Genomic DNA, 24,116 nt, shown 5'->3' with positions numbered 1-24,116 from the left:
TGTATTGTTTTGTGCAGGTTTTGAGTACTGCGTTGAGGCCACCATGGCAAGCTGGGGAGCTGTAGAGAAGACATACCATCTCTGTCGACGTCGGCGCTGGGTCCGATCAAGAGTCCTCGTAGTGGATCCCAAATCACTCCAAGTAAGTCACATCGTTGACATTGAAAATGATTCAGTCACTGGTTTATGGAAGAGTTGATTCATTTCAATCAATTATTTTTAAAGACACTGGACACTATTGGTAATTGTCAAAGACCAGTCTGCTCACTTGGTGTATCTCAACATATGCATAAAATAACAAACCTGTGATAATTTGAGCTCAATTGGTCGTCGAAGTTGCGAGATAACTATGGAAGAAAAAATACCCTTGTCACACGAAGTTGTGTGCTTTCAGATGCTCGATTTCGAGACCTCAAATTCTAAATCTGAGGACTCGAAATCAAATTCTTAAAAAATTACTTCTTTCTGAAAAACTACATCACTTCAGAGGGAGTCATTTCTCACACTGTTTTAGACTATCAACCTCTCCCCATTACTCGTTACCAAGTGAGGTTTTATGCGGAAAATTGTTTTGAGTATTTACCAATAGTGTCCATTGCCTTTAAATAACACGTATCACAAATGACATTTTTCGCTAACGCAGAAAAAGAAGAAGGATGTAGGAGCATGGGAGTTTGCTCCACTCTTCAACATGAAGTTCCACGCCACGGAGCGCAAAATGGACTTGGTACGTCGCAAGCGATGGCATCGTAAAATGGTGGCAGAGACACCAGGAGCAAAGGCTGTATTCGACATGGGACAGGTATGTTGAGCAAAAATGAGTTGGGCACCAGTTGTCACAATGAAAATTTATGAAGTTTTGGCTGGTTTCCAATTTCTGTTTAGCATGATTTGTTGTGCTAAGCACATTTTTGTACGAGGAGACACCAGAGCAAAGGCTGTATTCGACATGGGATAGGTATGTTATATAAGCCCACGACCCAGAATTTTCTCGAGCATGGGCCCAATCACATAGAGCTGTTTAAGTACAAAAAGTAGCTAAGCACAACAAAACTATGCTTACAAAAACATGGTGACCATCCAAAGTGCCATTTGTCATGTACAATCTGTGACTGGTATCCTGCTAACATTTGCTGAGCAGAATTTTTTTTAAGCAATATTTTGCGAGTAAAACATTGATTCAAGGGGGTCAATAGTGAATCGAACACAATTTATAATATTATTTTGTAAAATGTAGGTGTTCAAAGTTGTAGTTAATTTGAATACATTTGATTGTTTGAATGCAGGATGATGAAAGCGATAGTGAAGAGAGTAAGGCCAGCTTGTCTGCTCCTAGAATGTTCGTCAACTTCAACCGTAAGTTACACAAATTATTAATTTCCATTATTTTCCTCGACCAATCTACGTCATATCCGGTTGACTTCATTATTAATACATCGGCGTACAAGCCAACTGGAGCCAATTTCATAAAACATGTAAGCAGCCGTTTTGTGCTTACAGAGCATCCCTTAGCAGAGTTTCTGTTTCATAAAGCTGTTGACCATAAGCAAAGATAAATGCTCGCTTACCCACGATAAGCACACGAGTGATGTAACAATGCATATCCCTGGTGAACATTCTCACGATGCGCTTTGAGAATTTTTCTGCTAGCTTGAGATATCAAAGAGAAGATAAAGTTAGCTGTTGCAAACAACTTATCAAGCGAATGGACCGATATGGTATAAATGCAAAAAATAGTTAATGGCCTGACGTTCGACCCTAGCAGAGTCTTCACGAAGGTAGTCCCTTCCCTACAACCCTTCCCCCCCCTTTTGTCTCCCTATTCATTGTTTACCCCTTGCCTTTTTCTGTATGCTTTCTAACCCTTCACTTAGTTACCTGTTCATGTTTGTCGTGTTCTCATTTAGCCTTCGAGAGAGACTCTGCTAGGGTCGAAACGTCAGACCATTAACTATTTTTTGCAACTTGAGATATCATGATGAAATACATTTATGCCTGCACATATTTTTCTGCTACAGTAAGCACAAAAATTTGCTTAAAGGGAAGGTACACGTTTGTTAGTTACTCAAATTAAATATTAACTTAAAGACTAACTTGGTAACGAGCATTGGAGAGCTGTTGATAGTATTCAAATATTGACTGCTTCGAGTGCTATGGTTAAAACTATGACTCCCGAGGTGATCCCCGGAGCGTTCTATTTTCCCCGAGGCGAAGCCGAGGGAAAATAGAACGCTCCGGGGATCACCGAGGGAGTCATAGTTTTTAACCATTGCACGAGTAAAAGCAGTCAATATTTGTTTTATAACACCCCAAACATTTCTAAATACTGTATTATTATTATTAAGTTACAGACCTGAATGCTACAATCCACGGACGACGCGAATACAGATTGCAAACACTTTTTCTTACTGTGTTGCATGTAGTGTTGTGCAATCCGAAATGGTTAAATAACAGTATTTAACCCTTCAGATATCCAGACGTCCGTTGCCTGTACGAGGATGATAAATTAATATAAAACACTGTGGGAAACAACTCCCTCTGAAGTAACATATTTTTTGAGAAGAGGTAATTTCTCACTAAAATAATAAAAGACTTCTAGCGAGAAGTCTTTTATTCCTATCTGAAAGCACACAAATTCATCCAACAAGGGTGTTTTTTCTTTCATCATTTTCTCGCAACTTCGGTGACCGATTGAGCCCAAATTTTCACAGGCTTGTTATTTTATGCTTATGATGGGATACACCAAGTGAGAAGACTGGTCTTTGACAATTACCAAACGTGTACCTTCCCTTTAACGGTAAACGGCTCTATGAAATTAGGCCCAGGGCCCATTTTTATTAATAGGGATCTAATATTCTGTTGTGTTTATTATTGTAATAGAAACCAACAAGTATCAACTGCGTGCGTACATCTACCAAGCCAGGGACCTGACTGCAGCAGACTCTGACAGCTTCTCTGGTATGTGTGTTTATTCTAGTACCGAATAACAACATTTTAATAGACCTTATGCACATGACGTCATTTCAGTAGGGCGCCCTCACCTAGAGGTCAAAAGGAGGTTGTGCATTGGCCAATCCTGTGCGCCGCGCAGACAAATCTGTGCATTTCGATTGTTACATTATGTCACCGTTTTTCCACTCAGATGGCCGCTGGATGACGTCAATTCATAAGGTCTATTAGTGTTGGTTTTACCCGTACATCAATGTGTGTTAGCACTGTACACTCACTACTTTCCCCAAGCTCTGTGGAATAAAAATCACAGGCATACTACTTGGGTAGGATTCGAACCCACGACCTTTGCAATTATAGAGCAGTGTCTTACCAACTAGACCACCAAGATTCACTGAAGTCACAGAGATTCTACTTGGTCTTTCATCTCTGCCCATACTGGAATGTTGGGATCAGTGACTAGAGACTGGTTTGAATCCTGTTATTAATCCTTCAGATAACCATTCATTTCTGTATGCCCAGACATTGCCCAGATATTGCTAATCTTGTTTGACACTTTTGGTCAAAAAGTAAAATAAATGCGAAAAAGTTTAATTGTTTAATGATTTCTTTCAACACAACACCCCTCCAGCTATGAAATGGTAAGGCCCTCCACCGCCTTCGGGTAAACAACTCCTATTAAGGGAATGCTGTGCGCGTCGCGCGTATCGCGTGATGCGGCACAACTGTCCCGGCCGTTGCTCTCGACCAATAGGAATGAAGAAACTGTCTTATAAGCACAGGTGCAAGCTCGCGTGTCACGCCCATGTTTCAACACTTTTTACTGGTCATAAACTTATACACACGTGAGGCGCTCTCCACCAATAGGAATAGCAAAACTGTCTGAGGTATTTATGAATCATGGATAATCTTATCATACATGGAATCTCTCTTTCTCTCTCTGTAGATCCCTTTGCCTTTGTCAGCTTCCTCAACCGAAGTCAAAAGACAGAAATGATCAAGAAGACACTGTGCCCTCATTGGGATCAGACGTTGATCTTTGATGAGATCGATATACCTGGAGATCCCAAAATCCTGGCTGCCGATCCACCAGATATTGTTGTAGAAGTCTTCGATGAAGATACATTCGTAAGTCATTATGTTGTTATTTCAGACAAGTAGGATTTGAAACTTTGTGGAAATACGATATAGAAAGGTTTGCGGTAACACCATGTAATGACTTTCTGTAATGAGTTGTGGGTGGTTGCATACTGATCGAAACATCGAGTTGAAACCAACGGTTCTTTTCAGAACCACCCCAACTCATTAGAGATAGTCATTAAATGGTGTTACTGCAAACCTTTCTATATCTTATTTCAGACAATTCTTCTTTTTTGATGAGCAGTACTGGAGAAACGAGAATATACTTACTAATCTTTGTTATTGTACATTTCGGGTAATGAAGCCAAGGGGCCTTTTATTTTTTTTTATTTGCAAAATGGCTGCCATTCTTTAAACATTTCAAACCACCATTGGTTTTTCCACTGTTTAACACACAATAATAAAAGAAAGATGTTAGACAAGTATTGAACATGTTTACTGTGATTTTATTGAGTTCAGTAGGCCCTTAATTTAGCTTACTTTCACAAGAATAAATGTAAATGTGTAACCATGTAATCAGCACAAGCTAAGTTCTGACTGACAAGTATTACATTTTCTGATAGATAAGGTTGACATTTCATGGTTTTTTTTATCTCTTTTTGAATTGGTAAAATAATGTTATAGTTTGTGCAACCCCTAAAAAAGGAATCGGACAGGGATGCTAAACATTTAATTTGTGTAACCTCGTCTTAAAGGGTCTATGTAACTTTTGTTGGACAAAAAACACAATGTCCACAGGTTTACACTAAACTTACACAGTTTGAAGATAATGATAGCAGAAAGCTTCCTTGAAAATACTACGTGCTGAGGTGCTGTAGTTTTTGGGAAATGAGTAAAACAATGTCATGAAAAAAAAATTTGTCTCATGAGACAAAAATTATTTTAATAATTTACAAATGTATTTTCATGACATTGTTTTACTCATTTCTCAAAAACTACAGCACCTCAGTAAGTAAGATTTGAAGGGAAGCTTTCCACTATCATTATCTTCAAACCCTGTAAGTTTAATGTAAATCTATGGACATTTTGAAAAAGTACCCAAATCCTTTAAATGGTGTATCCGCAAACCTTGATTGATTGTTTTTTCACCATCCGATCTTGTTGATGTTTTGACTACAACAGGGCAGTGATGAGTTCATGGGTCGTGTGGTGATGAAACCGATGGTGAAACTGGACAGCGCTGACCAACGTGTAGCTAGACTGGCTTGGTATACTCTATGTAAAGGAGAAGGCACTGCTGGTGAACTACTGGCCTCCTTCGAACTCTTCCTCATGGTAAAATATTATCATCATTATTATTTCATAATGCCCAAGTAGACTCTTGTCGTTCGATTGGTTAAAGACTGGCTTGGTATACTCTATGTAAAGGAGAAGGCACTGCTGGTGAACTACTGGCCTCCCTTGAACTTTTCCTCATGGTAAAATGCTATCATCATTATTATTTATAACACACCTATTGCTCGTTCTGTATTCTGGTTGGCTGAAACACGGTCACGTGGGATGAACTAATATAGGCTAGTGATCTCGCGCGCGTGTTTTGTGGGAATAGTACCAGAGCGGGCAATGTTCAACCGGAACTCTGTGGAATAGTGACTCAGTTTAAAAGTGTGTTGGGGTAACCGTGGGTGTCAAACAAGTCCAGAGGCGTCCCCAGCGCTATTTTCACTGGGATAAGATGTATATTGTGAAAGGGGCTTTAAGTCGTCACTTGGCATTCTTTGACCACTTCAGGTTGACACCCGAGTCCACAGTGGTGAAAGGCAAAGACTAGGCTATGAGCTTAATCCCTCGGAACTGATTTTCTAATTGATTTTTGACTGTTTTTGTTCTAGTCGGAGACGTCTGATTTGCCGTTCATGCCACCATCTAGAGGAGATCTGTTCCTGGTTCCTAATGGCATCCGTCCTGTTATGCAGAAGACTGGTGTGGAGGTGAGTACATGTACATCTATATGTACTGTACAGTGTATATGCAATGAAATCTTGGGCTGAGCAGTTTAGTGTGTCAGACTCATGTTCTGTTGGCTGAGTCATCAGAGTGGGGGTTCTAATCCCGGTCACAACACTTGTGTGCTTCAGCAAGATACTCAACTCTATGTTGCATATTTTGAGATAATTTGGGTTCAATTGGTCATTGAAGTTGCAAGAAAATCTATCAAGAAAAAAAAAAAACACTTGTTGTATAGAATTGGATGTTTTACAATGCCTGAGAAAAGCTTCATGCCTGAAGCCTTTTTCATATTCATTTTTGGGGTGAACAAATTACCTCTTTCTCTGAAGCTACATTACTTCAAAGGGTGTCGTTTCTTACACTAACAACTCTCCATTGCGCTTTAGAAAATAAATTTTTATGGTCATCATTTTGTTAGTAATAACCGAAGGTATACACTGCCTTTGAATGTCCCACTAATAAATGATGCTTAACGAGAGTCTTTATTTCTATATTCTTTTTTGTTAAGTTTCTTTGCTGGGGTGTACGCAACATGAAGAAGTTCCAGCTCTCGGCGGTGACGTCACCATGCATCGAGTTTGAAATTGGCGGCAAGATCATCTCATCCAAGGTCATCAAGAACACCAAAAAGAACCCCAACTTTGATTCTCCGCTGCTCTTCATGCAAGTGGTAAGCTGTCAACTTCTCATCAATCAATCGAGTTTAAAGGGACACAACTGATCTGTCATCATTCAAACACCATCTTAAGACACATCTTGTTAATCTTTTGTTTAAACCACAGTGGTTTGGGCAACTTTGAATGGTCCTCCAAATACTGTGCGCCGTATAAATTTTCAGTAATTAATATTCCTTTTTTTTCACTAGTACTGTAGATGTGTGTCGATCATGGCATCGGTGACAAATTATTTCAACAGCCAAAACAGAAGTCTTTTTTATTCAAAAGAAAAATCCATGTTGTGGCAGGCCTTGACTTTCATATTTGAACATGTTGAAAGGGCAAGGCCATTTTCATTTTGCAAAGGGCACTTCCATTGGAAAATCTGGGAAACTTTTGAAGGGCACCAAGGCCAAGACCAGGGGCAACAAAGGTCATGGCCTCCTGGCCTGCATGTAATTCCAGCAGCCAATTTCACAAAACTTTACGCAACTGCGTAAGCCCACTTGAGCAACGTTTATGGCGCAACTTACACCATAAGCGTTGCGCAAGTGGACTTACGCAGTTGCGTAAAGTTTTGTGAAATCGGCGGCTGGGCGGTTGTGGTTTATTTACCGTTGCATAATATTTTGATTTGGTTGAAAACACTAGGACCTGCCCAAGGAAGAGTTGTACACTCCTCCGATCAACGTCAAAGTACGTGACCATCGTGCCTTTGGACGTAAACCCATTGTCGGCGTGGCAGTCATCAAGAAGCTGGCAGAGTACCGAGTCATTCCGGCCCTTACCAACGGCGCAGCATTGACTGACCAACCCACTGAGAACGGAGGTTTGTCTCTATCCTTGTTCTACGTCTCGATTCATCCATCCGTATACAAAAATCCATCACCGATCTTGAACTCTTGGTGGCAGCAAAAACTGCGGTGTTACCTGGAAAATTTTCCTAACGAGTTGACCAAGAGGCCTTTCTCAAACCTTGGGCTCAGGCTCTGCGCGCTGTGTACGCAGCTTGGCCATTAACCTGCATTTTAGAGAAGCGCGTATCGCACAAACACCAACACATGGAGCCTGGAGCCTGGAGCCGGAGCCTAAACCGAGCTTTTAGAAAGACCCCAGCATTCTTTTGTATAACTGATTTGCAAAGTAAAAGTCCCAATAACCTGTGACTGATGATCAGATGATCGCTGTGTAGCCCCACCCTAAAACCCAACGCTAGGCAGTGCAGCATGACCCCAGGTACTACCGCAGTGTCTGCTGCCACCAAGAGTTCAAGATCGGTAAGGATTGCTGTACACCACACTTTGATTTGTCATCTTTCTTCGCTGTATCACTCTTTTTTGTTGTTATCCCAGCTAAAAAGATGACTGAGCTTGTAACCTTTGCTATAAAGTTCATCATCCAGGGTATACGCTTCAGCTAATACTTTCCATTCATGGTATTTTTATTTTATGTGCTTGCTTATTTTAAAATTTTGCATTCATCCTGCAGCTTTTATCTTCTGATGCCTTACATATTTTAAATGTTTGACCAAATCTTTGGCCCTTCTCTGAATTGCTGGTTTTTGGCCGTTGGCCAAGGTTTACTTTTATAGCACTGCTTATACTGTGGCATTCTGCACATAGGGTTTATAGAGTCACAAAGAATGTACTTTACCGGGTAATCGTGGAATTTTGTGAAGCAGTGCGCTGACGGTGGGCTCAGATTGCCTAGAAGTATCTTCCTCAACGTTGCCACCTTGGCTAACAGCAAATAGCCGTAGGTGAGGTTTTTTGATGTGGACATGGCTATTCAAAATAAACGAATCTAAAGCGAAAGTTTTTTACCCTTTCACCGATGTGTATTATAAGCATTGTATATTTAGTACTTTCCCGGTACTAGACCACCAAGGTAGCCCGATGGCTATAGACACAGTTCAAATCCCTGGGAGAGGGTAAAGCCCGGTTCATACTTCCTGCGAATGCAAATGCGATGCGAATTTGATGTGAATTTGACGTTACAACTCTTCTTTCCCTGCGATATTCGCAAGAGAGTTGTGCACAACTCAACTCAGTGCGAATTTCGTTGCGAATTTGTGACGTCAACATTCGTATCGCAGTCGCATTCGCAGGAAGTATGAACCGGACTTAATGCAACAATTTCATACACATCGGCGTAAGGGTAAACAAAATAGTTTGTTTTAGAGGAACAAACGTTGATTATTTTGAATAGAGAAGCTTCGCTGAGTTGATGATTCATGGTGTTTGGTCCCTGGATTGTAAAATGATACTATTCAGTAAGGCGGAAACTGGTGGGTGTCCACCTGATGCTGTGTTGCAAACAACATCTGGGTGTCTGCTGAGATGTCCCAGCTAGTATTATTACATGTGTTTGTCAAATTGAGACTTTTTTAGCCAGCAAGGAACCTGTACCAAGTGATAATCCATGACTGATTGGTCCGTAATATATATGGGATACCGACCCAGCTGAAATGCCAGTCTTACAATGATGTATCTGATCTCTCACAACCAACTACCATCCATAAATCCACTCAACTTTCTGACTCTTGTTCCCCCGGGTATATCAACACGCAGTTACCATCCACTGAAATTTTTATCTCTTTTCACCCCGCACCAACATCTACAAAAACTCTTCTTTTTTTCCCAAGAATTACCCCTGCATGGAACAATCTTCCACTGCCTGTTGTCACTGCCCTGTTCTCCCAGTTCAAATCCACTCTTAATCTACCCTAGTTGCTTCATCGGTCAATCCCGTCTGTAATCTTGGCGTGATATCCCATCATGGGACTTTGCCGAGTAGTAACGTGGAAGTAGAAGTAGCTGCGGCAACTAAAATAGTGTCGAAAATCTGGAATTGAATGGTGTAATCGTCAAGTATATAAAAATACATGAAATTTAAAATCCGTTGTACAGCAACATATAAAATATTAAAAATGTAAAAACTGCACAAGTTATACCACAATTCCGCAGAAAACAATCTTGCTATTTCCCAGCTAGTCCTAGTTAGTTTTAAAATTTATAACGTTTTAGACTTGCAGGAGATGATCAGAGCGTACCGATCAGAGCGTTGAGTTGTCCAACCACCAGTTCTTTTTAGAACCAACACTACTTAAAACAGATTTAAACATGGTGCTATCGCAAACCTCACCTGACTATTAAGGTGAGGAGACAGCTCCAGACAATAATGTTTCCCGGATCGTGTCGTTATACAACTGGTGGGCCTGGCTGAGGTTGCTACTAATCTAACTTCTTGCACTTTAACATTAATGCTACATGTACCTATACATGCACACCACACACAAACTATGGCAGGTGTACATCAGGGAACCACCTGCACACTGGATTGTGAATGGCTGAGACTAAAACTAAACACCAAGCACTCTGTGCATGATCTTTGGTGATGCCCGTTTACTGATTCCTTCCCATTTACAGATTGCTCAGTTGTCGCCGATACTATTAATAATATGATAACTTTAGTCATACTTCTGCGGATATGATAGTTTTCATGAAATAAGGTTTTTTTTATAAAGTGCAAATTCTAGCCGGATTGTCTGTATTCAAATATTATTAGTTATTACAAAAATGCAAGTGGAATATGGACAATATAGATGCAGATGCGCTATATTTTTTAATACTCCACAAGCATGCATGTGATAACAAATTTATCTTCAAGCAAACGTGATGTGAAGTATAGCTCAAAATAGTGTAATAACTAATAGTGTTGATAAGACTTAAAATAACGCAATAGAACAGGTTTTGATTTTGACCACGCTAGGTTATTTTCACACTCTTGTTGCTGTGGAATCACAAATTGAGAATGATGTGACCTCAGGAATGGACTGACTGGCTTTATGGCCTTGTGATCAGTCAAGACCTATTTTTCTTTTTTGTCACTTTTGATAAGATCTCATGGAAATTTTAAATCATCTTAAATTCAAGTCAATGTCTTATTAGCAGTGGGAAAAATTAGATTCAATTCTCCTTTTCCTGGTGTAAGAAAAAACCCAAAAACTAATTATGACATAACGCTCTGAAACTTAGCAATGAAAAAGTATCACAAAATTACAAATGCAGAGAGGAATCAGTTACACAATAAAGACCGATAACAAAATTAGCAATGCAAAACTACATGTACAGACTACGTTTGTACACAGCTGTTGACATCTGGCAGGAAGTGACTGGTTTGCAGGCAGCATAATTTTTAACTATAAGACGATCGGAGCATACTGATCGAAATGTTGAGACGTAATTAACCACTGGTTCTTTTCAGAACCACCACTACTCACAAAGAGATATTCACCTGGTGTTACCACACAAAGCGACACACTTGCACGAAGACCATGTATACGTGGCAAGCAAGACAAAATAATGCATCTTAAAAGTCGCACACGTCTTATTCTCATAAAACGATGATCAGAGGGTACTGATCGAATCGTTGAGTCGTTAATAACCACTGGTTCTTTTCAGAACCACCACTTCTCAAAAGAGATATGTACATGGTAATATCGCAAACGTCTCTCTGTTTTACTTCCACCACGCAAAGGTTGAAATCCTACTTAGGCATAATAACATTGATTTTCACTTATCCGGGTTTCATGAGAAATATTAACACCTTGACTTCCCCACTGTGATCCATCTCATATTTGTAAAACTACCATAGTTTTTATGTCCGCTAAAATGTCTGTATGATTTTTTAAGAAGTCACATTACGCTCAAGTGGTCAATGGCTGACAAATGCGGTAATTATGGAAGAAAAACTTATAATAAATGTACAAAAATAAATAAACAAAATTCAGAATGACTTTGACAAATTGTAGAAGAAGGGGTTTGGCGCGGTGTTCCTGGCTGTGGCTGCTGAATATGCCGCAGCACCCTGTAAACCCTGACGAGGTGCTACTTAATTATGGTTTCATACTTGCAATTCAAAACTTTCAAAACCCTGTTTAGAAATAAATAATAAGAGCTTTGATGAGAGCGCTATATACAAACTAGCAGACCTTGAAGGGGCACAGCAATTTCCCTCTAGTAAGGGGTACTTCTATGAGGAAAATGTAAATTTGTATCAGAACTTTGCAAAGGGCATCACAGCAAAAAAATACACAGGGCACCATGGCAATTGCTGTGGGTGCCGTGGGTTATTTCAAGACCTGCACTTGTTTTTACTTATATTGTTCAACTTAGCAATGGGTATCACAGCAGATGCACAGGGCACCACAACAATTGCTGTTGGTGTCGTTGGTTGTTTCTACGCCTGAACCGGATTTTACTTAATGATAATAATAATAATTATAATAAACATTTCTATGGCGCTCTACAATTAACACAGCGCCTCACAAGAAAAACAAAATAACATAAGTAGAAAACAAAACAAAGAGAAAAATTACAAGAGGCTCTCAGTGGGGAAACAAAAACGTTTTGAGAGACTGCTTGAAGATCGAAGTAGTCTCTGTTTCCCTGACGTCACAGGGCAGTTGGTTCCAAAGCTTAGGAGCTGCATTGAAAAATAGATTGTCTCCAGCCTTTTTATAGGAGCGAGGGACAACCAAGCATATTGTTAAACTTTGCAAAGGGCACCAAGGCAAAAGCACAGGGCACCACAATAACTGCTATGGGTTCAATGAGTTTATTTTGAGACGCTGCACTGGTTTTTTACTTTGTTAAATGCAGGAAATATAAAGAGAACAAAAAATGCTAAACGGACTAGAATTGAGTGGTTAGAGTGCAAAAACATTTATATTTTAGTTTCAGATGAGGGGTCACAGGATTTATCAACAGCTGCTGATAGCCCCCAGGAGGACACCAAGCTTCTGGATGGAAAAGGTTGCCGATGATTTAAACTAGTAGATATTGATTACATTTATGCATGATGTCTGCGGGATTTATTCAGTGATTTTGGCGATTTTTTTTTATTGAATGAAGACGGCCAAAGTTTTTGTCTTTTTTGCACAGTTCTTTTTTAAAAGGGTTCTAAATGCTGTTGTCTTATAAATCAGCACCAGTGAATGACAGGTAACCTGATGTTTTGTTTCAAGAGCAGTTTAATAAGTGTACTCAGTGGCGTAAATCTGGGGGATGATTCTGGGCGATTTTGAGTCTGCAACTTTTGAGAGTTTTGAAACAGGGTGTAAATTCAAACAACCTGATGGCATTGACACTGAATCCACAGGAGATAATGGTGTTAAAGGCAGTGGACACTATTGGTTGTTACTCAAAATAATTGTCAGCATAAAACCTTACATGGTAACAAGCAATGGAGAGCTGTTGATAGTACAAAACATTGTGAGAAACGGCTCCCTCTGAAGTAATTTAGTTTTTGAGAAAGAGGTTATTTCTCACTCTTAAATAATAAAAGACATCAGCTGAAGCCTTTTATTATGCATCTGACATGTCTGAAAGCACACAAATTTGTGAAACAAGGGTGTTTTTTTTCTTAAAAATTTTCTTGCAACTTCGATAACCAATTGAGTAAACAATTTTCACAGATTTTTTATTTTATGCATATTATGTTGGGATACACAAAGTGAGAACACTGGTCTTTCAATATTACCAAAGGTGTCCAGTGCCTTTAATGCGGGCTCAGAAAAATTGGTTTCAAGGAGACTAGAGTATGATTCAAAAATACTTGAGTATTAGTATTTGTGTGACTCAAAGAAACTTGAGTATTAGTCTTAGTGTAGAGGGTATAAAATTAAGCCTCCCCCCGAATTTACGCCCACAAGTACAAATACATGATCAAATGAGTGGAGTGTATGGGAATACTCTTTATTACTGCAACATTAGAACATAAAAACTCTTCTTCACACTAACTAGCTGTGACATTCCCAGTGCACAACATCTTCTACATGATATCATCCTTCAAAAGGACAAAAGATTTAAAACATTTCTCACTCATCTTAACAATAATAATAATAATAAATTTTTATATAGCGCTTTATCACAGCTCGAAGTGCAAATCAAAGCACTTCTGACATTATTACCCCATGTCACTGGGCCATGTATTTCAATCCTTAAACCATATCAGCTCCCTGGGGAGTATACAGCCGGGGCTGCGAGTTACATGTACAGTACCACGCTTCAAACTAATCATTAATTACCATTCATATCTGTGTACTGACTTACATGTACATATATACCAATACACTGGACTGTAACTTTCATTACATCACTGCGTACTAACCAAATTCAAAGACATTAACTTGTAACGGATCTTGGCATGAGCATCTTCTTCTTAACCTTTGACCTGACCGTATGTTGTTGCTCGATGCATGCAAACCGCTCAGTGTTAAACATATGAGCCTCACACTACAGTTGCTGAGAAATATTAATTTGTGCAGAACTATTATTTTGTGCAGTCTAAAGCCACTGTATTTGCATGATAGTTCGAAATGCATGGAAAAACTAACACTTCTGACTTGTACCTCTCTTTCTAAATCTAGACGGTAGAACCTTCTAACAACCTATACTGCATAAACGCCAATTTCAATTTGCTCGTGCGCACTAACACGACTGGTTGGCAAAATAATGGAACATTGCACCTTTTTGTATAGGGCTGATGGTGGAATGACTAAATGCGTATGCCTACATGTAGTGCACAACTTTATGTCATTTGCCAACCTATAGTGTCCTACAATCCCGGCCATATTGACCCATTTCACCTGACGTCATCATAAAAAAAATCTTGAATGCGCCATACTGGTGGGCAATTTCACTGTACGTTTTTTTTTTATAACTCTATGATGTGCGCTATGTAGTGAAAGTGCACGTTGTAGGCGACGCGGCATTAATACACGTAAACCTAACTTGCCCACCAACATGGTGAGCGCGGATCAGTCGCCGCCTGTGACGCGCGTGCAAGGGGTCAATACATGTATAACTCGTTGGGCCCCCTTGCCCCATTTCAATGTTGGTTCTGATTGCACGGTCTTCTGTGCTTTACAGTCAACATTGAGCGGGGGGCGGGGGACATAAATTGTTTATTGTCAGGTGAAGTGGACAGGGAAAAAAGTACATAATCAAAACAACTGATGGTTGCGATTTTGAAAAAGGCCTGTATAAAGATTGTACCCATGACAAACTGCTTATATACATGTAGCAATCCAGGAAAAGGACTCCTGTATTTGGGCATGTTTGCTGACATGTTGATTTCAGTTGAAAGGGCCCAATTTCAAAACGCTGCTTAAGCGTAACAAGTTGCTAAACACCACAAAATTATGCTTACCAGCTAAAATACCATTATACTTGTACAAAATATAACTGGTATCCAACTTAGTTGTGCTCAGCAGAAAAAAATTTTAAGCAACATTTTCTGCTTTAAATCAGCTCCATGAAATTTGGCCCAGGGCTGGAGTAATAGACTGTAAAATGGTAACTGTTACATGCAACCTAACTTGACCTCATCAGTATGAATGAGGTCATGGGAGGTCACATCTTACCCTGTTGAGCAGACCACTCTATGAGCAGACCGACCGTTGGAATTAGTTAATGCACAGTTTTTTGTGAATTTTGGAATGAAATGGTTCATTTAGGAATGACATGGTTCGTTTAGGATTTACGTGGTTCGTTTAGGTTGTACGTGGTTCGTTTAGGTTGAAGTTGACAGCGCCCAGTCTTCCTCTTTGAGAATGTCTGAACTCGTCTGATTAGGTGATGGGTCCACTTTAGTATGACCACACGACTACATCCTGAATTATTAGAATCATGGCTGAATCCGGCTGGGCCTGCATCCTCCTTGGCCCGCAGTCGATAAAGGCTCTCCTGGGCAGTCTGTTCTCCCCCTAGAGATAATGACCCTGTTGGGCGAGGGTGGGGAAGGAAGATTTATTGTCCCATGTCCCAACCATGTTTGGCTGGGCAGCCCTGGGGTGGATTTCACAAAGGTAGTCCTAACTTAGGACTAGTCCTAGGCAATGCTAAGAGATAGGACCAGTCCTAAGTTAGGATGAGTTACTGGTCCTAACTTAGGACCAGTCCTATCTCTTAGCATTGCCTATAGGACTAGTCCTAAGTTAGGACTACCTTTGTGAAATTCACCCCAGTTTTGGTAAAAAATTGAAGTAATTTTCTTTGAAAATTTTGATATTTAAGCCATTTTCCGGGAAGGAGAGGTGCTCTTTTCGACGAATTGTTTTGAAGATGGACTCTATATGTTGGCCTGTGGAAACTTGAAAGTTTGTGACTCCACATGTAATGTACCAAAATAATTTTGATGAAAAAGCTAATTTTAAAAGTTGGTTACTATCTCATATAAAAAAAAAGGTCTTCTTCGGGGTGTGGGGCTGTGTAGATTGTGAATCAGCAATAATAGGATGTATGTATTCAACCCTTGATGTTGTCCCGTTTCAACTTAAATTTGGTCCTTCATTGACGCCTTTTTTTTTGTGGAATGAATTTGGCTTTTATGTAAGTTCACTGAAAGTGGTAATTTTAAGCATGCAGTTCATGTAATCATTATGTTGCGTGTCATCACCACCATTTTGGGATATTTTGTTGTTGGTTTCCTTTGTAGTGCTGACATGCTGATGAATCTTGTATGGGTCTTTTGTAGTTATCTTTTGCCTTAAACTTCTTCTGCAGCCGATTTAACGAAACTTCACGCAACTGCGTAAGTCCACTTGCGCAACGTTTATGGCGTAAGTTGCGCTTTAAACATTGCTCAAGTGGACTTACGCAGTTGCGTAAAGTTTTGTGAAATCGGCTGCTGGTAGTGGTGTTTGATTGTTTAGTATTGTACACCCATCCGTGTTGATTGGGTTACCGGTCACTACCTGGTGATCGAGTGAGTTTTACCCCATTTTAGAGTTTGGATGTATAAAAAGTAAATATGTATTTAGATAAAATTAATTAAAACACCTGCTTGACCTTTGACCCAGCATAAAATGTAGATATAGGTGTATTAAGCAGTCAGTGTAAATACATGAATATATAAAGAGAGAGTGAGAGAGTCAGAAAGTACTCGCCCATTATTTCATGTACATAAGAAGGATTTTTCACCAAAGCGCACCAAAAATATAAAGACGGCCCACTGCTAAATATTGCCAGGCTTTTCATTTCATTTTCTCCAGACCCACCTTTTGGAGAGAGTGATGAAATGTCGCCCGATGTTGTGGCTGCAATGATGGGTGACCTATTAAGCCAAAGCGTCGAGAAAATAGCTGTGAGCGCACGTCACAGAGGTTAGCATTGGCTCTTAGATTCCTTGCAAACAAAAACTTTAAAAAACTAACCACATCGTAACTTACACCCACAAGTTCAAATAATGCTGATTCTGTAAACCGAAGATTCTCTTCCTTTTTTTTTCTTGCGGTTTTTTTTTTTTTCTTTTTTTTTTGGGGGGGGGGTCCCTTTTTGTTAAAGTCCTTGGTTTTAAAGGCAGTGGACACTATTGGTAAATACTCAAAATAATTATTAGCATAAAACCTTACTTGGTAACGAGTAATGGGGAGAGGTTGTTGGTAGTATAAAACACTGTGAGAAACGGCTCCTTCTGAAGTGGAGTAGTTTTCGAGAAAGCAGTAATTTTCCTCGAATTAGATTTCGAGACCTCAGATTTAGAATTTGAGGTCTCGAAATCAAGCATCTGAAAGCACACGACTTTGTGTGAGAAGGGTGTTTTTTCTTTCATTAGTAACTCGCAACTTCGATTACCGATCATGCCGATTGAGCTCAAATTTTCACAGGTTTGTTATTTTTATGCATATGTTGAGCTACACCAAGTGAGAAGACTGGTCTTTGACAATAATTACCAATAGTGTCCACTATCTTTAAGAGGTATAGAAATATTGATCATCCAAATGGTGTTGAATGATAAACGCACGGATCACTACATGTACATGTATTCTTAGCCTACGTTATGCTATCATGTGGTGAATGCTCATTTACAATGGAAATTCTTCAAAAGTTTGTGTCACAGCTCTGGCAGTTAAATCCAAACTACAGTTATGAATGGTTCTAATTGCATGCTGCACAAGTCATGTCAGTGGTTAATACTTTGGAAAGACTTGGGTTGTCCACATAATGTAAAATACCTCCCGGGGATGCATAAAACCACAGGATGAAAATGACTTTAGTCATTAGTGGGTTGGCAATGAGTAAACTTCATACAGTGTTGTTGTTGCTCTGTTTCTGTGTGTATTTGGTGTGCGTGTGTGTGTGACTTTGAAATCCAAGATGTCAGATTGGTTTGAGCAAGTTGTTAATAATGATTGTTAACAATGATTACTGGTTAAGCATGCGCGACGGATAATTTTTCATTGTTGACATTCTGATTTTGTGTGACTACATTAAGGAACAAGTTGCCTTGGATCGGTCGAGTTGGTCTTTGAAAATGTATATGGTTGTAAAGATGTTGTAAAAGTAGAGTACAATAATCCACACAAACACTCCTCGAAATTTCACGGTTTTCCTTTTACCTCGGCCATTTATGGGAGTCAAATTTTTGACTCCCATAAATGACCGACCGTGTTGTTTCGCAAAGTAAAAGGAAACCACACAATTTCGAGGCAAATTTGTGTGGATCATCTTTCCAATCATGCATTTTATAACAAATGGTTACAAACGCTTTTTATAGACCAACTCGACTGATCCTAGGCAAAGTGTTCCTTTATTATAAGCAATTGGTTCACCTGATAAGTGTGCTGCCATCTAGTGTTCCCGATGACCTCATATTAGCTAGCAACGTAAAACCTTCTGTAACTTGTGCTCAATTTTGTAGAGCTGCTTGTGCACAACCAACCGAGAATTTATTATGTGGTGTAACTACATGTATGCCTCTCTTTCTCTCTGTTAATGACAACTCATACTTAATTGTCATAGACTTGCATGTTTTTTGTTCAAAGCATCCAATCGTGCATTATTGCAAACTAACCCATCTTTGAGCTTAAACACAATGCCGCCATGCCCTTTAAGTGAGAAACTCTAGAGTACTCTTTGACAATTATTAAATCTGTAGAGTGTGAAGGGAACAAGTTGACCTCGCTTGACCTCGTTGACATTCAATGTATGCGTAATCCTCATTGGAAAGGTCAAGCCAGGTCGCGCCTACTGGTTGTCTATTAGAGTCTAGCGTCTAGTCATTGGTTTCTACAGCATCGTTTCATCATAACTAACAATGAATAACATGTTGCTGTTTTTCAGTTTGGTATCCACAAAGATCAGCACCAATCTTGTTACTACATGTGGTTTTTTTTGTTACTTGATCTCTTTCTTATCAGGGACCGAATACTTTAGAGAACAATTTGTGGACAGCTTACAAAAAGTTGCCGCAAGCTGAGTTAGGTTGCCAGCCAAAATATTATGTAATGGATATTGTTTGTTAATGGTACCCCAGTAATATTTACGAAGCAAAGAATATTTTCTTAGAGAACAGTTTGTGGTTAGCATACAAAAAAATGCTAAGCAGAAACAGAATTTGCCAGCCAAAATATTATGTAATGGATATTGTTTGTAACTGGTACCCTGGTAATATTTGCTAAGCGAAAAATACTTTTCTTCTGTATGACAATCAGGCCCTGCTCATATTCACCTTCATTGTAGCATCATCTGGGACCAATGTCATAAAGCTGCTGAGTACAGAAATGTGCTTAGCGCAGAAAAAACTTTGCTGAGCAAAAAAAGGTTACCAACCAAAATACCATGTTTTGTTTACAGGTTGTGACTGGTTCCCTGCTAATTTTGGCTAAGCAGGAAAAATGTGCTAAGCACTACCATTTTCTGCTTAACAGCTTAAAGAAATTGGGACTTGTTAATCATCATGCATGGTGTTATCTCATATCTCTGGTTTTATTGCTGCTGGAATAATGTTGATCTGCTCTGTGGGACATTTTCCTGTAGCTGAGGAATTAAAAACTTTAAGCAAAAATGGTTATGTTCCGCTTAGCTACTTTTTGCTTCTTTTAAGCAGGTCTATTAATTTGTGCCCTGGGCTGGGTTTATCATGGGTTCTATCTCTATCTTAACAATGTCATCTCTAGATGCACCTCTGTACAATCATGTCATCGTTTCAATCATCACAAAACTATTTCATCTTGTTTGAAGCTTTCCATTTAGATAGAGTTGCAAGTGGGTTTGTTTTTTTGGGGGAGGGGGGTGTAGAAGCAGTTAGCAGATGGTAAAATTAAACAACCAGTATGGTTTTAGCGGGAATAGGGCTTTAAACTCACAAAATTATATTTACTATACAAATTTAAACAGGAATTTTCCCCGACCAACCACCCCACCCACGGAGTCAGCATTGAAAAACATTTTTGGGGAAACAAATCTGCATTTTCATGACTTGGTCCAAATATCAACAATAAGCTTTGAATGACAACCCACTGACCTGAAACTATTAATTTTTTGATGTGTTCCTCTTGATTGACGACTCTGGTTTTTTTTTTAGTTATTAGTCATCGGTTGAAGTCGCAACATCGACTTTCCTCGGATGGACTTAACTTTTGTTTTCTTCTGTAGTATAAATTGCCATCCACCAAAATTTTCCTAATTTTTCTGTTAAGGTTTCCCTTTTTTGAAATCGATTTTAGAAAGAAAGAAAATTCCCTATTGAAAAGCACTGTGACAGTTACAATGTTGATGTACAGAAATAAAAATTGCGGACTGGACAAGTCTACAAATCTGGATCCCAATGTTTATATGATACGGATGTCTGTAATCCAGTAATTTCTGTTGCGATATCGGCGACTACGTTGACAAAACAAAAGTTGCCAATCAAGTCTACTTTAAAACTAGTTGCTTTATCCAGGCATGCAACTTTTCAGAAAAATAGTGCCATAGAAAACTGAAAAACGCTGTACAAAACTTTATTGTGATCGCCCATTTCCTTTATTCTTTTTGCAATTAAAAAGTTGCATGTGTCTGTGTATCAGTCCTCCTGACCGCGATACACTTTACTAACCTCTACATAAATATTTGATTCCATCTTCAGAAGAAGTACCCCCTGGTCGTAAGTCACCAGGTACAGCAGGTACCCCCGGCGGCAGCACAGCGAGTAGCACCGGTGCCGTAGAGACCGATCATGTGGTCATCATGCCGGAGGAAGAGCCGGTCGTCGAGGGTGCGCCCGGTGAGATTGCCCCCATCAAGAAAGTCAAGAAGGTTAGTCAAATCGTTTGAGCTGCTTTGTTATTTTATTTCATTTTAAGGTAATATTACAAGTTTTTCTAGATTTTACATTTAGCGACATAGTGACCATTAAACAAAGAACTTAGAACTAGTCTTAGGAGATATTAAAAACTTAAGGCTAGTCTTAAGTTAGGACGAGTAACTCTTCCTTACTCGAGATAAGACTAGTCGTAACTCTTTGTGAAATCCACCCCAGTTTTGCATGACTTTGAATTTATTGACCCAGTTTAGCTAGGCCCAATTTCATGAAGCTGCTAGACCAAAGGATGTTTGTTAGCAATTGTCTGCTAAGCAGAAATGAGCAGGAAACCATTCACAAAATGTACATGCAACATGGTAGCTTGGCTGTTAACCTTATTCTGGTGAGCATAACTTTATTGTGCTTAGTAACCTTTTGTTCTCAAGCAACTCCATAAATTTGGGCCTATACCTAAACATCATCAAGACCATCTTGGTTGCGCCATTTTGGAAGTTGATGCCCCTGTGGGATGACACAGTGAAGGTGCATTTTAGGCAAAGCAGTGATTAACACACATTGGCCTTAGGGAGACCACCAATGTTGACCGTAGGGGGACCACCAACATAAGGCAAGACAGCTCAGTGGTAGAGCGCCAACACGTTTAACTACGTGCTATTTGACTCCCAAAATGGCGAGTGTGGCAGACAGTAGCCACAAAACCAGGCCCTTTGTGCCCCAAACTCAAAATGTGTTAAGGTGCTCCTCAAATGGATGAAGAAATAACACTTAACCAACTAGGGCCTAAAAGGTAAGGATATCTGAATATGAAGAATGCTTAAGACACCACCTCAGCATGGCAATATATTTTACTTTGAATGCAATTTAACTATTCCAAAGACCTGCCTGATTTTGTATCACACTTACACTTTAACACCTGAAATACTTCTAAGTATGCACACTTTCTTGACTTATATAAAGATTTACACTGGTTATTTGCCGCCGTAGTCGGGGGTAATTTCTTCCCGAGGTTATGCTCACATTCTTGACACTGGTTCACGCCACGTCTAAACAATGGAATCGATCGCACACTCAACAGAGACTGCAAACTTGTTAACGTAATGATAGTTTCAAAGTGAGCTGCTCTACAGCAGATTATTATCATACCAGTGAAAGTCATGTGCAGTTATTTTCAATTCCTGAAAGTTACTGCTTGCAATATGTTGCTGTTTGTGCGTACTGGATGCAATTTTTTTGTTTTTACAAAATTGCCACAGTGGTAGGTGCTTTTCATTGGGGACAGGTTTTTTTTCTAAATCGATTCAAAACAGGGAATCCTTGAAAGAAAAAATCAGAAATTTTTGTTGAGGATGGCAATGCTATACTTCAGAAGAAAAAAATGTGGGTATTGGACAGCGTGAACCAGGGGTCTTTCTCAAGCGTGGGTTCGGGCTCTGTCTCTGCGCACTGTGAACGCAGTGGAAAGGCTGCTCGGCTTTCAGGCCTACATACATTTTAGGAGCAGTGTGTATTGTGCACAAAGGTGGACGAACATCAACAAACTGAGCTGGAGCCTAAGCTGAGGTTTGAGAAAGGCCACAGTTACTCTGGTTGGGGTTTGGTGACCAGGGCCCAATTTCATAGAGCTGCTTAGCACAAAAATTTGCTTAGCATGAAATTTCTTCTTTGATAATAACAGGATTACCAACAAAATTTCCATTTGTTGCATATTTCTGGTATTCAGCTGTTGTTTTCTTATCCTGAAAATCACGTGGAAATTTGGCTGGTAATCCTGTTATTATCAAGGAAGAACTTTCATGCTAGGCAAATTTTTGGTGCTTAGCAGCTCTATGAAATTGGGCCCTAGGGAATGACATTGTGACTACGACGGAAAATTCAGTCATATGCCGTGTCTGAAACGGCGACTTAGGCTACAGTCGATAGATCAGCATGCTGCCAGTGTTAAAGAATAGGCATGCGCAATCTAGCCATAGCTGTAGTCGTAGTCGGCATTTCAGACACGACCATTCTTATACTGGTGTTCACATTCACTTGTATTGATGCTTGCTTAATATAATGAGTAAATTTAATATTGTACACACGGTCCTTTTCTCGACAATGCCAAACACAATACTCAGAAGTTCAAACGAATGGTGGCTTTTGGTAAAAAGCAAATCAAATATGTACAGGTTTGTATTACTTTTGGTCTCGTACTAACATTTTGGGTTTACCATGCCGCTAAAAAAATGTGGGTTGTTTTGGTCATCATTAGTTATAGTGAAATAGTCCTGGTTTTATTCAGATTTTCGAAAAAGTTGATGAAATATGTACACTGGTTGCAGGCTTGACACTTCAGTCTTTTTATGGACGAGGTAGTTTTACCTTAAAGAAACAAGGAAAATGTCAAATTGAATTTGTTCTCATGTGAGTGAGGTGATCTTTTTGTAGAAGTTTCTAGCCTCACGTTCAAGGCATTGGACACTATTGGTAGTTACTCAAAATAATTATTAGCATAAAACCTTTCTTGGTAACGAGTAATGGGGAGAGGTTGATAGTATAACATTGTGTGAAACGGCTCCCTCTGAAGTAACATAGTTTTCGGTAAAGAAGTAATTTTCCACAAATTTGATTTTGAGACCTCCGAATTAGATTTTGATGTCTTGAAATCAAGCATCTAACCGCACACAACTTCATGTGACAGGGGCAGTTTTTTCTTTCATTATTATCTCGCAACTTTGACGACCAATTGAGCTCAAATTTTCACCGGTTTGTTATTTTGTGCATTATGAGAAACACCAAGTGAGAAGACTGGTCTTTGACAATTTCCAATAGTGTCCAGGGTCTTTAAAAGAACAAGGAAAATGTCAAATTCAATTTGTTCTCAAGTGAGTGGGGAATTTCTTTTAGAAGTTTCTAGCCTCACGTTAAAATGGTAGAAATTGCTATGTATCCGATACTCTTCTAATGCAAAATTCAGCAACATCCAAAACATCTGATGACATTCAGAAAAGAATAGTGCTCTGTTTTTACATACAGGGATGTACTTGCAAAGCCTTTAAAGGGCACCACTGTTGGGAAAGATTAGATTTCTCTTGAACATTCAGGGGCATCAGGCAATTGCATCTATGGCCTCACTGAAGTATCAAGCCTGATTTATATGTGAACAAGTTGTGAAACTGTCCAAAAAATGTGAGATGTCGGGGGGGAATGTCATATTTAAATTGTGTGTATTTAATCTTGGTTTGGTTGAGGGAGGTGTTTAATGGATTTTAAGCATGCGGATTAAGAAATTTAAAAGTTTAAATCCAGCTTCCAGCATTATTATGGCCCCCCCCCTTCCCCGATGCAAATTTC

At 39.4% G+C, this 24,116-nt stretch overlaps 1 protein-coding gene across 9 annotated transcripts in view; it reads left to right on the top strand.

Annotated features, from left to right (window-relative positions):
* The window catches only part of LOC139941124 (myoferlin-like), a 146,151-nt gene that overhangs the window by 66,610 nt on the left and 55,425 nt on the right, over nucleotides 1–24,116 (top strand). For 4 of the 9 annotated variants that reach the window (XR_011786540.1, XM_071937564.1, XM_071937566.1 and 1 more), the window contains 12 exons: nucleotides 18–142; nucleotides 644–802; nucleotides 1,287–1,356; nucleotides 2,881–2,958; nucleotides 3,896–4,077; nucleotides 5,212–5,364; nucleotides 5,922–6,020; nucleotides 6,548–6,709; nucleotides 7,347–7,524; nucleotides 16,753–16,863; nucleotides 20,610–20,779; nucleotides 22,901–22,951. Coding sequence is in view for 8 of the 9 variants with exons in the window: in XM_071937564.1 (XP_071793665.1) it covers nucleotides 18–142; nucleotides 644–802; nucleotides 1,287–1,356; nucleotides 2,881–2,958; nucleotides 3,896–4,077; nucleotides 5,212–5,364; nucleotides 5,922–6,020; nucleotides 6,548–6,709; nucleotides 7,347–7,524; nucleotides 16,753–16,863; nucleotides 20,610–20,779; nucleotides 22,901–22,951 (1,538 nt within the window). In the remaining variant the exon portion in view is untranslated. Of the gene's footprint in view, nucleotides 1–17; nucleotides 143–643; nucleotides 803–1,286; nucleotides 1,357–2,880; nucleotides 2,959–3,895; nucleotides 4,078–5,211; nucleotides 5,365–5,921; nucleotides 6,021–6,547; nucleotides 6,710–7,346; nucleotides 7,525–12,433; nucleotides 12,512–16,752; nucleotides 16,864–20,609; nucleotides 20,780–22,900; nucleotides 22,952–24,116 lie in introns of all 9 variants that reach the window. The other 5 variants (XM_071937565.1, XM_071937569.1, XM_071937568.1 and 2 more) reach the window with 5 other exon arrangements.

Source organism: Asterias amurensis, chromosome 8, assembly GCF_032118995.1.
Source record: "Asterias amurensis chromosome 8, ASM3211899v1".
NCBI lineage: Eukaryota > Metazoa > Echinodermata > Asteroidea > Forcipulatida > Asteriidae > Asterias > Asterias amurensis.
The sequence above is the reverse complement of the archived record's forward strand: the minus strand, read 5'-3'. Positions and strand labels throughout refer to the sequence as shown.